The sequence below is a fragment of the Cervus canadensis genome, chromosome 21 (assembly GCF_019320065.1).
Source record: "Cervus canadensis isolate Bull #8, Minnesota chromosome 21, ASM1932006v1, whole genome shotgun sequence".
Classification (NCBI taxonomy): Eukaryota; Metazoa; Chordata; class Mammalia; order Artiodactyla; family Cervidae; genus Cervus; species Cervus canadensis.
In genome coordinates, this window is record NC_057406.1 from 51,426,654 (window position 1) to 51,441,743 (window position 15,090).

The 15,090-nt window shown below is 46.1% G+C and overlaps 1 protein-coding gene across 1 annotated transcript in view; it reads right to left on the reverse strand.

The window, feature by feature from the left end:
• LOC122423311 (putative tetratricopeptide repeat protein 41) overlaps window positions 1-15,090 on the reverse strand; it is an 82,615-nt gene that overhangs the window by 52,932 nt on the left and 14,593 nt on the right. The window contains 3 exon segments of the mRNA XM_043440243.1: window positions 2,958-3,399; window positions 6,640-6,800; window positions 13,555-13,769. Coding sequence (XP_043296178.1) covers window positions 2,958-3,399; window positions 6,640-6,800; window positions 13,555-13,769 — 818 coding nt within the window.

A 15,090-nucleotide genomic window follows, 5' to 3' on the forward strand; every position in this document is an offset into this window, starting at 1 on the left:
GTGTAGACAACACACGGATGATGGTGACAGAGGAGGGCTCACACATGCCAGGCATCATTCTACATGTGTGTGTGATCAACCAACCCGTTTCTTTCCATCATCCTCTAGGCAGATACTATAACCGCCCCATCTTACAAATAAGAAAAATGCAGCACAGAGAGGTTGTCTCTTACCCCCTGTCACACAGAAATCAGTGCAGAACTGGGGTTTGAATGCAGATGCTGTGGCTACAGAATCCATGTTCTTGACCATTAAATTATTACCTACATTGTCACAACAAATCCATCCGTGTCAGCTATGGTTACCAACTGACAAGCTTGCCAGTTCTGACACTTAGCATTTCCCCTGAGCAGTCTTTATTTAAAGATTTCCAACATCAGATGTGCATGTACAGGTATAAGAGGCTTTTCTGTCTGGCTGCTGCCTACTGCACATTCATACACACCATACAAGCCAGCCACCTATTACTCACCTGACCCTCTAGATGTTTCTACTGTAGTAGGATCTCCCACTGGATCAACCAACTCTAAAGAGATCTTTAAGACCACGGAGAGAAATGAGAGCAAGGTCTACCACTCGAAGTGGATTTCTTATGCTAGGACTGGGGAATGAGGCCCCAGATGCCTGCATCCTTTCAGCAGAGGCAGTTGTTCAGACCGATGTGCACAAGTTTCCTCTCAGGTTTGCCCCAGTTCAACCAAGCTCTCCCAGACCCGTGGTTGAACTCGGCAGGCCTGAGTGGGGGTCAGCGGACAGCACCGGGAGGAGGAAAATTGCCTATAAAAGGAGCAGCCCCTACGGGGTGTGGGGTGGGGAGGACCCAGGCTTTCCTGCACAACCTGGAGACATGCATCTAGCCAAGGGCACAGCTGTGGGCAGTTTTGTCTGGATGATTCTTCCTGGGGCACAGAGACCTTGTTTTCACTTCCGTGCAGGTCAAGGAGGGCACACTAAACTTGAAGTTAACTTTCTCTGCAGAAATGCAAGCTCTAGAGCAAAAAAAAAGGGGGAGGGGACGGGATAATATGCTGGGGCAACAAACAATGTGCCTTTCATTCCCAGTACCTTCTGCTTCTCTCTCAGAGCTCCACCTCCCCATCCCTGCCCCATTCTAATTCACTTAAAAGACAGTGGTCACAGGAGAAATGAAGAGAGAAAAACTCAAGTTTCAAGAGACTTTTGAGGCTCACAGTAGAGCCCATGGCTTGTGAGAATAAACTTGGGTTTTCAAAAGCCTAATTGTTGAATATTGAACCACAGATTCTTGGCCAACTCTTGGAATAATTTTTTTTTTTAACCACAAAGAGCCTCAGACCATTACAGGAAGATGTAAAGAGGACATTTTTTCCCCACCCAGTAAGAAAATTGATCTTGCTGAATTCAGAAAGGTGTAAAAAAAAAAAAGACACAGATCACCTATTCCATTTTTCTAGATGATCTCTCGGCCTCTTTTTTAACACCTTTCTGAGTTCAGCAAAATAAGCAAAACAGAGACACAGTCATCGAGAACAAATGTGTGGATACCAAGAGGGAAAGGGAGGTAGGTGGGAGGAACTGGGAGGCTGGGGCTGACATGAATACACTACTGGTGCTGTGTATGTACAGATGACTGATGAGAACCTGCCTTTGGCAAGGACCTGTGGGGACCTGAACAGGAAGAAGGCCCAACAGGGAGAGAACGTGTGCACGGCTGGTTCACTTTGCTGGACGCAGAAACTACCACCACACTGTAAGGCAACTGTACTCCAGTAACAATTAATTTAAAAAAGAGAGAGAAGGAAGCAAGAAAGTGGCTCAAGTGGGTTTCTGAGCAGGGGCCAGGGCCCTCCCCGTGAAGCAAGTCAGCGTGGAGCAGAGAGGCCGGCCTCTGGATGCATCTGAGACGGGACGGGAGGGAGGACCTGAGCTTCCACAAGCCTGGAAGGCAGCAACGCTACAGCTTTCCCAGTGCCGCGGGAAGGAGTGCAGAGCAGAAACGGCTGTGGGGACGCTGGGGAGACCGGCGGGCCCCGGGCCTCCGAGTGGCGCAGCGCGCGGCCACGTTCTCTGTCGGGCACGCAGAGTACCTACAAGGCTGGAGGCTCAAGCAGAGGGAAGGAGTGAGCCGAGGATGCACGTGAGGACGAGGGCACGCGGCAGCAGATGGTGGCACAGATGGAACCAGCCCAGAACAGACGGGAACACAGGCATCCCCGAGGATGCCAAAAACAGGGCACGCCAGTGTCCATGGACCATCTGGAGCCACGACCATCTCAGTGGAAGACGGTGGGGACAGGTGATAACCCAGGACAATCAGCGCCAAGGCCTTCAGATCTGAGCTCACCCCAGCGGGGTCACGGCAAGGACACAAACCCTCACGTGGCTGAAAAAAATCCTGAATTGACTGAAAATACACTAAATGGATGAGCTTAACCAGAATTAACCTAGTTTCTGCCATCAGTGGGACTGTAGGCTCAAAAGAGAGATTAAATTGAATCACAGAAATAATAAGGGCTCATTTTAGACCTCTGAGAAATGTGACTAAAATCTATGCTTAATGTATTTCTCCTTATGATCAACACACAGAGCTCCCTGGGTGGGGCTGCCAGATTTAGCAAATAAAAATATAGAGCCTCTAGCTATATCTGAATTCAGGTAAACAATAAATCAATTTTTGGCCTAAGTATATTCCAAGCAATATTTGGGATATACTTATATACAAGATTATTTGTTACTTATTATCTGTAGTTTAAATAATTTTTAGTAAATTTCCCATGTAATATCTGGGATATACTAAAAGATTATTTGCTGTTTATCTGAAATTCAAATTTAACTGGGCAAACTGTACTTTCTCTGACAATCCTCTCCCTCAACCCTCCTCCCTGGAGATGAAGGCAGATGTGGGGTGGAGGTGGGGGGGAGGGGGATCTTTCTCCCTGTAGACTCAGACCAGGTGGTTAATACTGCTTAACGCCTACCTTCTCCTGAAGCCACAGTGTCAGAATTTGCCTTTTTTTGTTTCAAAGTCCAACTATAGTCTTCAACCCAGCGTTTCAGAATCAACCCCCAGAGCTCCTGAATCGAGGCCACCCCCAAGTACTCCTTCAGGCACTGAAGCTCGTTTCGGTAGATTCTGCACTCTTGGTATTCATTTGCCAGGATTGTGAGTTTTAAAGGACTCAGGTTTGTTTTCTTCCTCAAGCCGTATCTGCTCTGTCGGAAGGGGTCTCTATCGGAAAAAGAGAGATACTCTCTAAAGATGTGTAGCTGGGCTTCTTTGTCCACTGTGCTGACGAGCTCCACCGTCCTCACGTCAGGGCGGGCACACAGCGACTTATAGGACAGGCTGGAGGAGACGGTGCTCATGATAAACTTGCAGTGAGGAGACAGCGAGCCTGGCAGCCAGGAGATGTCTTTCACCTGGTGAAAAGAGTCAAAGACGGTTGAAAACTTCACAATTTTAAAACTACTTTGCTGGTGTGTGTTTTTTTTTAACTTAGAGTAGGTGGTGGAGAAAAAGGAACCCTCCTACGCTGTTCTCCACTATGGAGAATAGTATGGAGGTTCCTTAAAAATCGAAAAATAGAGCTACCGCATGATCCTGCCCCCGCCCCACTACTGAGCATACATCCAGAGAAAAACAGAATTCAAAAAGATATACACTGCCCCCCCAGTGCTCACAGCAGCACTATTTACAAGAGCCAAGACACGGAAGCAACCTAAGTGTCCATCAACAAACACAAGGATAAAGAAGATGTGGTCCATATATACTACGGAATATTAGTCAGTCATAGAAAGGGTGAAAAAAGTCATTTGCAGCAACATGGATGGACCTAGAGACTGTCATACCAAGTGAAGTAAATCAGAGAGAAAAAGAAACAGCACAGGATGTCACTAATAACTGGAATCTAAAAAAAGATGCAAATAAACTGATTTATAAAACAGAAACAGACAAGATATAGAAAATAACTTACAGTTACCAAGGAGGAAGGAGGGAGGGGTAAATTAGGAGTTTGGGATTAAAATACACACACTACTACATATAATATGGATAACCAACAAGGACCTACTGTATAGCACAGGGAACTATACTCAATATCCTGTAACCTAAAATGGAAGAGAATGCAAAAAAGAATATACATATATATATGTATAACGGAATCACTTGGTTGTACACCTGAAACTAACACAACATTGTAAATCAACTATATTTCAATTTTTAAAAATTTTTAATAAATAGATTCAGTGGAACATAGTAAGAAAGTATAGGGTAAGGATTGGGGTTACAGTTATTAACAGTAACTTGGATAGCAAGCAATATGGTGCTACGACAACACCAATTCACACTCCATAGAACCATATTGACTGATTCACCTATCCATTAGGGATTTGATAGTACAAATGCAGACTCTGAGAAGAGGTTCCTATAAGTAAGCACTTTAGCAAAATCATAGACTCCTGAAGAATGACCTACAGTGATGGCCAGAGTGCAAACTGAACCATTCAGCTGAAAAAGAAGATACTATCTTGTGCTGAAGAACTGTCACTTTGGGTAGCAACAGGATCATAAGTTAAATGGTTTCATTTTGGAATAAAAGAAACACCTAATAAAATCTTTCTGGATTCCTTTAACAAACAGCCTTTCCCATCCCTCTTTGCCTAATAATAGCAACTCTCATATCTTGACTGCTTACTCTGAGCCAAGCACTGTGTTGAGTGTGGACCAACTGCACTGGTTACTTACATTTTTTAAATTTTCTGCATCTTACATTGTTTCCACATCTCTCCAGGAGGACTTAAGATCCAGGGAAATTGCTCCTCCCAAGGCCAGCCAATTCCTGGGAGTGGTGGACAGCTTGCATGAAACATACCTTCTGTGTGCAGACAAGCCAACCCATGACCACACCCCGACCCACCTTCTTATTCAACTTTCCCTCACCAAGCCAGTACTTCCTCTGCCCTAAATCATCCAAGGGTCAGGTGCCAGACAGTGAGGGAAAGCCCCTATGCCCCAAAGTCCACTAGAATTACTCAAACTGGCAATCCGAGACTGTGTCCTCTGCCCTGCCTTGCTTCTCCCATGAAAACCCCCAAAATAATTTTGTTGTATATTCTGATCTGCCTTATCTATACTGATTTTTCCATATATCAAATCCCATTCCTCCAGAAAGGCCGAGGAGGAAACTGAAGCACAGAGGGCCTAAATGCTTTATCAGATTCATTATGAGGGTAAGCAGCAGAGCTGGGATTCAAACTAAGGGTCTGGCCGCGGGGCAGGCTCCTCACCACTGCACTGATGCTTCAGAGAATCGCCTGACAGTCCCTGCTCCTGAAGAGTTCTGCCTGTGCCCCTCTTCCAGGAAGCCTTTTCCAAAGGTCAAATGCTTTCATTAGAGGTCTTCACAATGCTACATACTGATCCCTGCCAGCTTAGCACAGCTGTAATTTTGTATTTATTTGTGTGATGATATTACTAATATCTGCCATTCCCTGCTAGAATGAAAGCTCTATTTCTTAGCAGGGACTATGTCTGTCTGTTTACAGTGCTTTTCCCATGGTAAGTGGTCAATAATCATTTGTTGGATGTATGGTGGTCTCCATGTACTGAATTAAAAAGCAGATTACAAAATAATATGGTATATAACTTCATTTATATAAGCATATGTATGTGTATACAGCCATCCATAGAAAAGAAGATTTAACAATGGTGAGGCTGTGAGGATATTTAATGTTCTATTTTCTGCTTCTTTGTTATATGTTCTATGAGAAATACACATGAATTACATAATTTATAATTATGCATGTATAAGTTTTAGAGAAAATGCTTCACAGAGGAATGACTAATACTAAAAAGCATTGGAAGTGCCATTGATCCAATATCACTTCAAACAGAAGAAAAACTAAAGATAGCAAATGACTGATAGAATTTGATATATGAAAAACTAAGAATAGATAAGGGAAATCAAAATATACAACCTAAAGAATAGGGGCCCAATAAATGTCTGATTGAAGCATAAAATAGCGGGGCAGAACTGTGCAGCAGTAGCGGCCGGTTTCTAGAACCAGACTTCCCACGCTTGAATTCCAAGCCCACCATCACCTTAGGACCTTCAGCAAGCTGTCTAGTATCTCCAAGTCCAATCCCATTTACATAAATGGGGGTGACGATCCCAGTCTATCAAGGATTGTTGTGAGAATTCAATGCAAGTGTCTCTAAAGTTTCGAGAATAGTGCCTGTCTCATTGTGTCATGTAGTATTTGTTTCACAAAATATTCAGAAGTAACTAGAAGCAGCATTGGCCATAACCATAGATATGCAATAAGGGAATGGTATTATGTACATTCTAAGTTAAGCCGTTCTCCAACAAGGACCTACTGTGTAGCACACAGAACCCCACTCAGTGTGATGTGGCAGCCTGGAGGAGCGGGGGTGAGAGGAGAATGGCTCCGTGTATGTGTATGGCTCAGTCCCCTCTCTGCTCACCTGGAATTATCACAACATTGTTAATCAGCTACACCCAATACAACACTTGATCTTAGCCAAAAGGCCGAGAAGCGATACACACCCCAATACAAAATAAAAAGTTCAAAAAAATAAATTAAGGGGCTTTCTTTTTATTAAATAAGAATAAAATAGATATTATTTTGAAAAGAGATTACCTTCTCTCCTGAAACTCCATAAATGCCAGCCAATTCTTCAATTCCGTCCAGTACAAGTATACATGGCTTTACATTGATGGAAGCAATGAACACTTCTACAAGAAGTGAAAAGGTCAAGATATTTGCATCTTCATTGAGAACATCAGTTTCAAGCTGGGTACCTACAGCATAGAAATGTGCTCAAATTAGGTGAAAATGTTTCCATTGCTGCTAAAATATGTTAATGGGTTGGGAACAGTGAGTGCTACTCACAGCTGTGTGACACACACAGGTATGTGGGACGGTGTGTGCCTGCCCAGGCACTCAGTCAGGTCTGACTCCTTGCGACCCCATGGACTGTAACCCGCCAAGGTCCTCTGTCCACGGGACTTTCCAGGCAAGAATGCTGGAGTGGGTTGCCATTCCCTTCTCCAGGGGATCTTCTCGACCCAGGGATCGAACTTGAGTCTCCTGTGTCTCTTAAATTGGCAGGTGGGCTCTTTACCACTGAGCCACCTCAGAAGGCCATATGTGTGATTAGCAGTCTTAAAATATTCAACCCTAAAGGGGTAATGATATTTACCACCACATGTCTCCTATATATTTTCAAGATTTTATATAAAAAATATTATGTATGATCCAAAGCGCTACTCTCATTTTCCAAAATGCAAAAATTGATCATGTTACAAAGAACTGGATGGGAAGAAAGAGAAGTTAGGCTATGTGATCTGCGAAGCTTCTGCACCCCCTTAACATCAGTTCCTGTTTAGGGGACACAGACACCACTCTGGGGGTCCAGCTGTGTGCACACACACAGACACACACACAGACACACACAGACACACACACACACACAGACACACAGACACACACACACACAGACACACACACACACAGACACACACACACACAGTATCTCCCACCCACCACCTAGTTTCTTTGGTCCTGGCTAATTTGAAACCTAACACAACTGATCCTAAATTACTCTGCCCTTAGCAATGGACTCCAGACCTTGGATTCTAGAAATTACTACGGAGAACTAAGTTATGAATCAGCCAAGACTAAAGGAAGTAATTTGAGAGGACCAACTTGCAGGATGTGATTAACCGACACACGAGCAGCAACCCAAAACGGTAATCACCTACCTCACACTCTAAGGGCGCTCTGTGACATACAATTTCTGCCTTGCTTTTAATTTTCAAAACCAATATTTTTCAAAGAAATTAAGACCTGTTAGGATCTAGAAGTCAAGTTACGCAAAGAAACTGGACTGGATTAAGTTTCTTGGGTATATGAAGATTTAATTTATTTAAAAACCCACCTGCCAATGCAGGGGACACAGGTTCGATCCCTGATCCGGGAAGATGCCACATGCCTTGGAGCAACCACGCCCATGCGCCCCAACTACCGAGGCTGTGCTCCAGAGCCTTTGAGCCACAATCCTGAGCCCACGCACTGCAACTACTCAAGCCCACGTGCCTACAACCTGTGCTCCGCAACAAAAGAAGCCGCCGCAATGAGAGGCCCACACGTCACAACCAACTAGAGAAATCCCTGGGGCAGCAACGAAGACTCAGCACAGCCAAAAATTAATTAATTTTTAAAAGATTTACCCTATTTTGTCCAAGCAGGGAGGGTAACTGTATTACACAGAAGCATAACTGTGCTAACATCAAGAAAGACGTCTTGGGGAAAAACAATGAGATGTTGATGAAGCCCTCCGCACAGCATCTGGCACCCAGCAAGCCTTTGATAAAAGGAACTCCTTATTAGTCAGGGCTGCTGTCAGGGTCCAGAGTAATATGGTGAGGAAACATGAAAAGAGGAAAGGCGGAGGCTCTTCTCTGACCTTCTATGAAGCCTGTCATGAGGGGGACATCAGCTGCAGCTGCCTAGCAGGCAAGGGCACTTGGGTCGGAGACTTGGCCACGGGTGGGCAGTTCTCTGCTAGATCGCTATATCCTGGCCAGCAGGGGTGGGGACGGCGGAGCAGAAATGTCAGCTTCACTCAGGGGAGTTTTAGCATCCCCATGATGGGGAGGGAGAGCAGGGCTCACAGCCCACACAGGCGCTGCAGCTGTGGACAGCTGAGTTGGGTACAAGAAAATGCTCTCTGCCTGAATCAGCATGTGACCTCTCAGGCCTGGCTGTGCTCTCAGAAGTGGCTCCTCATCTGCCCACGTCCACCTCCCCCAGGTGAAAGCCAGCTTCCAAGCCAAGGCGGTGATGCTAAATGATGCTGCAGCCAGCCAGCCCTGCTCATCCTGGCTTCCCCCGGGCTTCCGTGTAGCAAGCATGCGTGCTTAGTCGTGTTTGACTCTTTGCGGCCCCACGGACTGTAGCCTGCCAGGCTCCCCTGTCCGTGGGATTTTCCAGGCAAGAATACTAGAGTGGGTTGCCATTTCCTTCTCCAGGGTGTCTTCCTGACCCAGGGATTGAACCCACATCTCCTGCACTGCAGGTGGATTCTTTACTGTGGAGACACTGGAGAACAGCTACCAACTCTCCTGCTTTCCATCCTTGCTCCCCTTAGTCTAGATAGTGAATAGGACTTTCTTGTTTCCCTCAGCTGTCCCCCACTCCCTGCTTCTTTCTCTAGCTCAGTGAGGAATAATAACAAAAGCAATAACAGCAAACTGTGCCAAGGACCCATTTAAGTTCTTTACATGTATCATCTGTTAACCCTGACACAGCTTTCTGTAGGTACTATTATTCCCATCCCCATTTTAGAGATGAGAAACTGAGGCACAGATTGTTTAAGTGAACTGCCTAAGATCACACAGCTAGTAAATAGCGGAGCCAGAACTGAAAATCCGGGCGGGCCAAGTCCAGAACCACTGCCTTCCTGTTAACAAGAGAGGTGGTGCCTGACTGTCAAGTGTTCACAGGCTGTTAATGAATTTATTCTGCTTGTCAGCTTAAAGATTTGTTTGTTTGAAAGACAGCAGCTGTTTTTATTAGGTGCTTTCCATACCTAAAAAAACACTCAAGAAAATAGCCATTTATTTGGGGAATAAAATCACAACTGCATGTGTACAGTTGAGCATCTATCATCAGCCTTGCCAGAATGAACACCTTTGGGATGAGCCTGAGTGGTACTAGCCGCTTTCTCTTAGAATCAGACACACCTGCTGCTGCTGATTTTGACTTTACCCACTTAGCACACTCTGAGAAATGCAGCCACTAAAAACTCACGCCCACGTGTTCGCTTTATTTACTCACAGACACCCCTACACACGCACACGCAGAAGGAAGCTCACATATTTGTCCCTTCATCCAGAGAAGATCTACACCCATCAAAACTCACCCAGGGCCCCGACGCTCACTCAGTACCCAGAGGCTCATGTGGGTATAAGCCCCGGGTGAGAAGGTATGAAGTCTCCAAAGCAGGAAGGGTCAGACACATACAAACATGCAAATACACAGAGGCACCTAATGATGATAATGATAATATCTAATATCTGCTGGTGCTTCGGGTTCCCTGGTAGCTCAGCCAGTAAAGAATCTGCCTGCAGAGCAGGAGACCCTGGTTCAATTCCTGGGTTGGGAAGATCCCCTGGAGAAGGGATAGGCTACCCACCCTCCAGTATTCTTGAGCATCCCTGGTGACTCGGATGGTAAAGAATCCGCCTGCAGTGCGAGAGACCTGGGTTCCATCCCTGCAATGGGAAGCGCCCCTGGAGGAGGGTATGGCGAACCACTCCAGCATTCTTGCCCAGAGAATCCCCATGGACAGAGGAGCCTGGCGGGCTGCAGCCCATGGGGCTTCACAGAGTCAGACAGGCCTGAGTGACTAGGCAGAGCCCAGCACCCTATGCCAAGCACTGTGTTAAGTGTCTGTTTCATCCTCTCAACTACCTGTAAGACATCTTTTTTCTTCCTATCCATATTTTACAAATGGGAAAACTGAGCCAGAGAGAGTTAAAATAACTTGCCTAGGTCTCCCAGCTAATAGAAGCCGTCAGGCTCCACAGCTGCTCCTAGAACAGAGGTGGACCCCATAGGATTGTTCTCTCTGGCCATGTAAGCCTTGCATCTCCAATGTCTCCTGGCCAAAGCAGGACTCTTGGTCACCCTCGAGACCTGCTGCCCCATCAATGCTGCCCCATTTCAGTGAGCCGCCCTGACCGTCCACCTAGTCTCCCTGAGCCGCAAGCTAGGAGAATCCGCAATCTCTCCCTATCCTGCAATTCCCACGTCCACTCCCCTGTGTGCTCCCACCCCTTCCCTGGCTGCTCCCCTCCCCCGAGCGATCGCCTCTCCCACCTGGACCACTGCTCCCCTCCCCCGAGCGATCGCCTCTCCCACCTGGACCACTGGGATGGGCTCTGACAAGCGTCAGTGCCACTGAGCTGCTTCCCCGCACCTGTTCCTACACAGGAGACGATTCTGGGCTTTGACAAACACCAATCAAATCATGCCAATCCCCTGCTCAAAACCCTCCACTGGCCCCCCACTGCACACAACAGAATCTAACCCAAGATCCTGCTCTACAAAACTCAAAGCGGGCCCATCCTCTATCTCATCCTGCTTCGCTGGGCGCATGCCCCTCATCGCCCCCAGCCCGAGTCTGGACACACTGCCTTCTTTCCCTTTCTGATTCACTCCACTTTGTTTCCCGCTCAGCGACCTTAGCTGTCCCTTCTGTCTGGAATGTTCTGATCTCCGCATGGCTGGCTCCTTCTTGTCTGTGAGATCTCCCGAGAGTGCAGCAGAGATGGCGGCCGGTACTGTCAAAGTTTATGCTCCCCCTTAAAGACGCTGGGGGTAGCTTTCCATTCCTACCCGACTCCCGGTGTGGCCATGGGAGCCCAGGGCAGCTGACCTCTTGCCAAAAGAATGGCAGTGGAAGTGACTTGTCTCACTACCTGGCCGAGACTTTTAAGGAAAGGTGTGCCTCTTCCACTCGATTTCCTCTTCCTCTAGCCAAAAGCAGACGACTCTGAGGCCTTAGAAGATGACACAGCCTCAAGATGGAAAGAGCCTGTGGCCCCAAACCACCACGTGGGGAAAAGCCACTCATTCTCTAACTAGGAACCGTGAACTGAACTGTTGCATGAGCTAGAAGTGGTTCGGATGGTAAAGAATCTGCCTGCAGTGCAGGAGACCTGGGTTCGATCCCTGGGTTGGGAAGATTCCTTGGAGAAGGGACTGGCAACCCACTCCAGTATTCTTCCCTGGAGAATCCCATGGACAGAGGAGCCTGGCAGGCTACAGTCCATGGAGTCACAAAGAGTCTGACAAGACTGAGTGACTAACACAAACACGAGCTAGAAATAAACCTCGAGAAGCCACTGAAATCGGCTGTATAAACAGCAGCCAGAGTCATTCCAACTAATACAGAGACAGCCCCTGACCACTCAGCCTCAACAGCCAGCCCATCATCTCAGCACATCACTCTGTGCAGCATTCACCATTATTTGAAACATCTCTTAATTATTGGTTATCTGCCTTTCTCAACAGAACATTAGACCTATGGGAGTCATGACCTTATTTGCCAGACTCACTGCTATGTCCCCAGAACCCAAACCAATGACAGGCATAGAACAGGCAACCAATAAATACTTTTTATGAATGAGTGAGTAAACATGCTTAGTAGAGAGCTACTGAATTGAATGGGAGGAGCAATAGCTGAAAACAAAGAACTATGGCAGCCACTTGATGAAAGTAAAAGAGGAGAGTGAAAAAGTTGGCTTAAAGCTCAACATTCAGAAAACTAAGATCATGGCATCCGGTCCCATCACTTCATGGGAAATGGATGGGGAAACAATGGAAACAGTGGCAGACTTTTGAGAGGAAGGCTCCAAAATCACTGCAGATGGTGACTGCAGCCATGAAATTAAAAGCCGCTTACTCCTTGGAAGGAAAATTATGACCAACCTAGACAGCATATTAAAAAGCAGAGACATTACTTTGCCAACAAAGGTCCGTCTAGTCAAGGCTATAGTTTTTCCAGTGGTCATGTATGGATGTGAGAGTTGGACTATAAAGAAAGTTGAGTGCCGAAGAAATGATGCTTTTGAACTGTGGTGTTGGAGAAGACTCCTGATAGCCCCTTGGACTGCAAGGACATCCAACCAGTCCATCCTAAAGGAAATCAGTCCTGAATATTCATTGGAAGAACTGATGTTGAAGCTGAAGCTCTAATACTTTGGCCACCTGATGTGAAGAACTGACTCATTTGAAAAGGGAGGAGAAAGGGATGCTGGGAAAGGGAGAAGGGGACAACAGTGGATGAGATGGTTAGATGACATCACGCATTCAATGGACATGAGGTTGAGTAAACTCTGGGAGCTGGTGATGGACAGGGAGGACTGGTGTGCTGCAAAGAGTCAGACACAACTGAGCGACTGAACTGAACTGAACTGAACCTGAGCAACAGCTGAGAGGCACATCCTGCCTTGGAGCCCTTGCAACTGCTCCCATTGACTGGAATGTTCTCCCTGAGATAATCTGCCTGGCTCCCTCTTTCAAGTATTTATTCAAATGTCCCTTTTTTCAGTGAAGCTTGCCCAGACAATATCTTTAAAGTCCTGAAATCCTTACACATACACACTGCCTACTTTCTTTCTTTGATTTATTTTTCTTCATAGAACTTAACCTCCAAACACTCTATATTTTCTAGTCATTAACTCTTTGTCCCCTTCGCTCTCCAATAACAGGAAAACCCCATGAGGCTAATGTATTCTGTCCATTTTTTTCACGGTTGTATCCCCACTGGTGTACAAGGCACTCAGTTCACATTTGGGGAAGGAAAGAAGAAAGAAAGGAAGAAAAGAAACAATTCTAAGAGCAGAAGAGGTGGGTGGATACATAGGCAAGACTATATAAGGGTTTAGATTGGAACAAGAGAAGAATAGCCTCATGGGCAGAAGACAGAAAGATCACTTTTAAAGAAAATTTTTCTGAATGAATTTCAAAGTCTGATTCCATTACCATAGTGCTTGTTCTGCAATTCTGTGATGAAGTAATGGATCACGGACATGACGTCACTGCTTTCACAGGTGCTGCCCACGAAATGAGGGATCAGCAACATGTTCGGGTGTTTCTCCTTGAAACAGTTCACCCAGTTGGCGAGCAGAGTGGACTTGCCACAACCACGTTCTCCAGACAACAGCAAAATAGACTTGTAAGCTGGAAGAGGATTTATTCTGAAAAAACAAATGGGGGAAATGTAGTCAAGAATAACTACCAAAAAAGAGGGAGGGAGGGAAATTTTTCCTGCATACATCTGTCTCTGAGAGGTATGAAATTCTCGTCTCTCTGGGAGGGATTAATGAGGGAGGGAATACACGTATACATATTGCATGTGTGTTCAGTTGTGTCCGTAGCCCACCAGGCTCCTCTGTCCATGGGATTTCCCAGGCAAGAATACTGGAGTGGGTTGCCATTTCTTTCTCCAGGGATGTATACATATAGCTGATTCATTTCATTGTACAGCAGAAATTAACACAACATTGTAAAGCAATTATAATCCAATCTTTTAAAAGTTAGAAGAAATTCCAGTCTCTCCACTGTGAACTCACTTGCTTCCAAACAAGTCATTCTCTCTCTGGGTTTGGCTCTGTCCTATATAAAATTAGGAGAGTGGAAAGATGGTAACTTTGGAAGGCTCCTCCAACTACCATAGACTCTAGGGTTGTCCAACATGAACCTGGAGTTACATCAAGGGCCCAACCTGCCCAAAGATCCCGGAAGGGACACTTTGCACCATCAGGAGAGAGAATAAAAAATCAAAACACTCATACGCCAAGGATTCCCATAATCCTGATGACCATGACATTCGAAATGCAACAAAATGACTGCAGTTGTCAGTGACTCGGTGAGCAGTAACCAGCTGCTCCATAGGGGTGTTCTGGCTTGTAATAGTGAATAAACATGACTTCTCTGAACCGGCATGAGCACAGTATAACTTGTCTCGTTGCAGAGTCTTAGCCACTGGGCCACCAGGGAAGTCCCCGAGTGCCATGCTGTTTTAACCAAATAAACTGTCTTCCTCTTGGCATGGGTTCCCGGAACCATAAGAATTTTGGGAGCTCTGCAGGTCATAGTGGGTGCTGAGACTGGGGCAGAGACGGTGGAGCACAGCCCTGTACACTGTGGGTTTATCTCAAATCCTGAAACCCTCACAGAATAAATGATACTTGTGGTAAGAACTGGAAGATGAGGATAGAAGAAATAAAACAGTCCAAGTAACCTCCCTATTTCTAGGGTTGAAACTGGGAAGGACAGCACAGACAACCCCAGCTCTTTCTTCATGCCCCAGCCTTTTCATGCCTGTGGGTGGTGAAGAGAATACGTCACCACCCAAAAAAGGAAAAGACATGGGGGTCTGAATGAAGAGGACACTGAAAAAAAGTGAAGGAGTGCAAACTTTGGGTGAAGTGAAGTGAAAGTCGCTCAGTCATGTCTGACTCTTTGTGACCCCACAGACTATACAGTCCATGGAATTCACCAGGCCAGAATACTGGA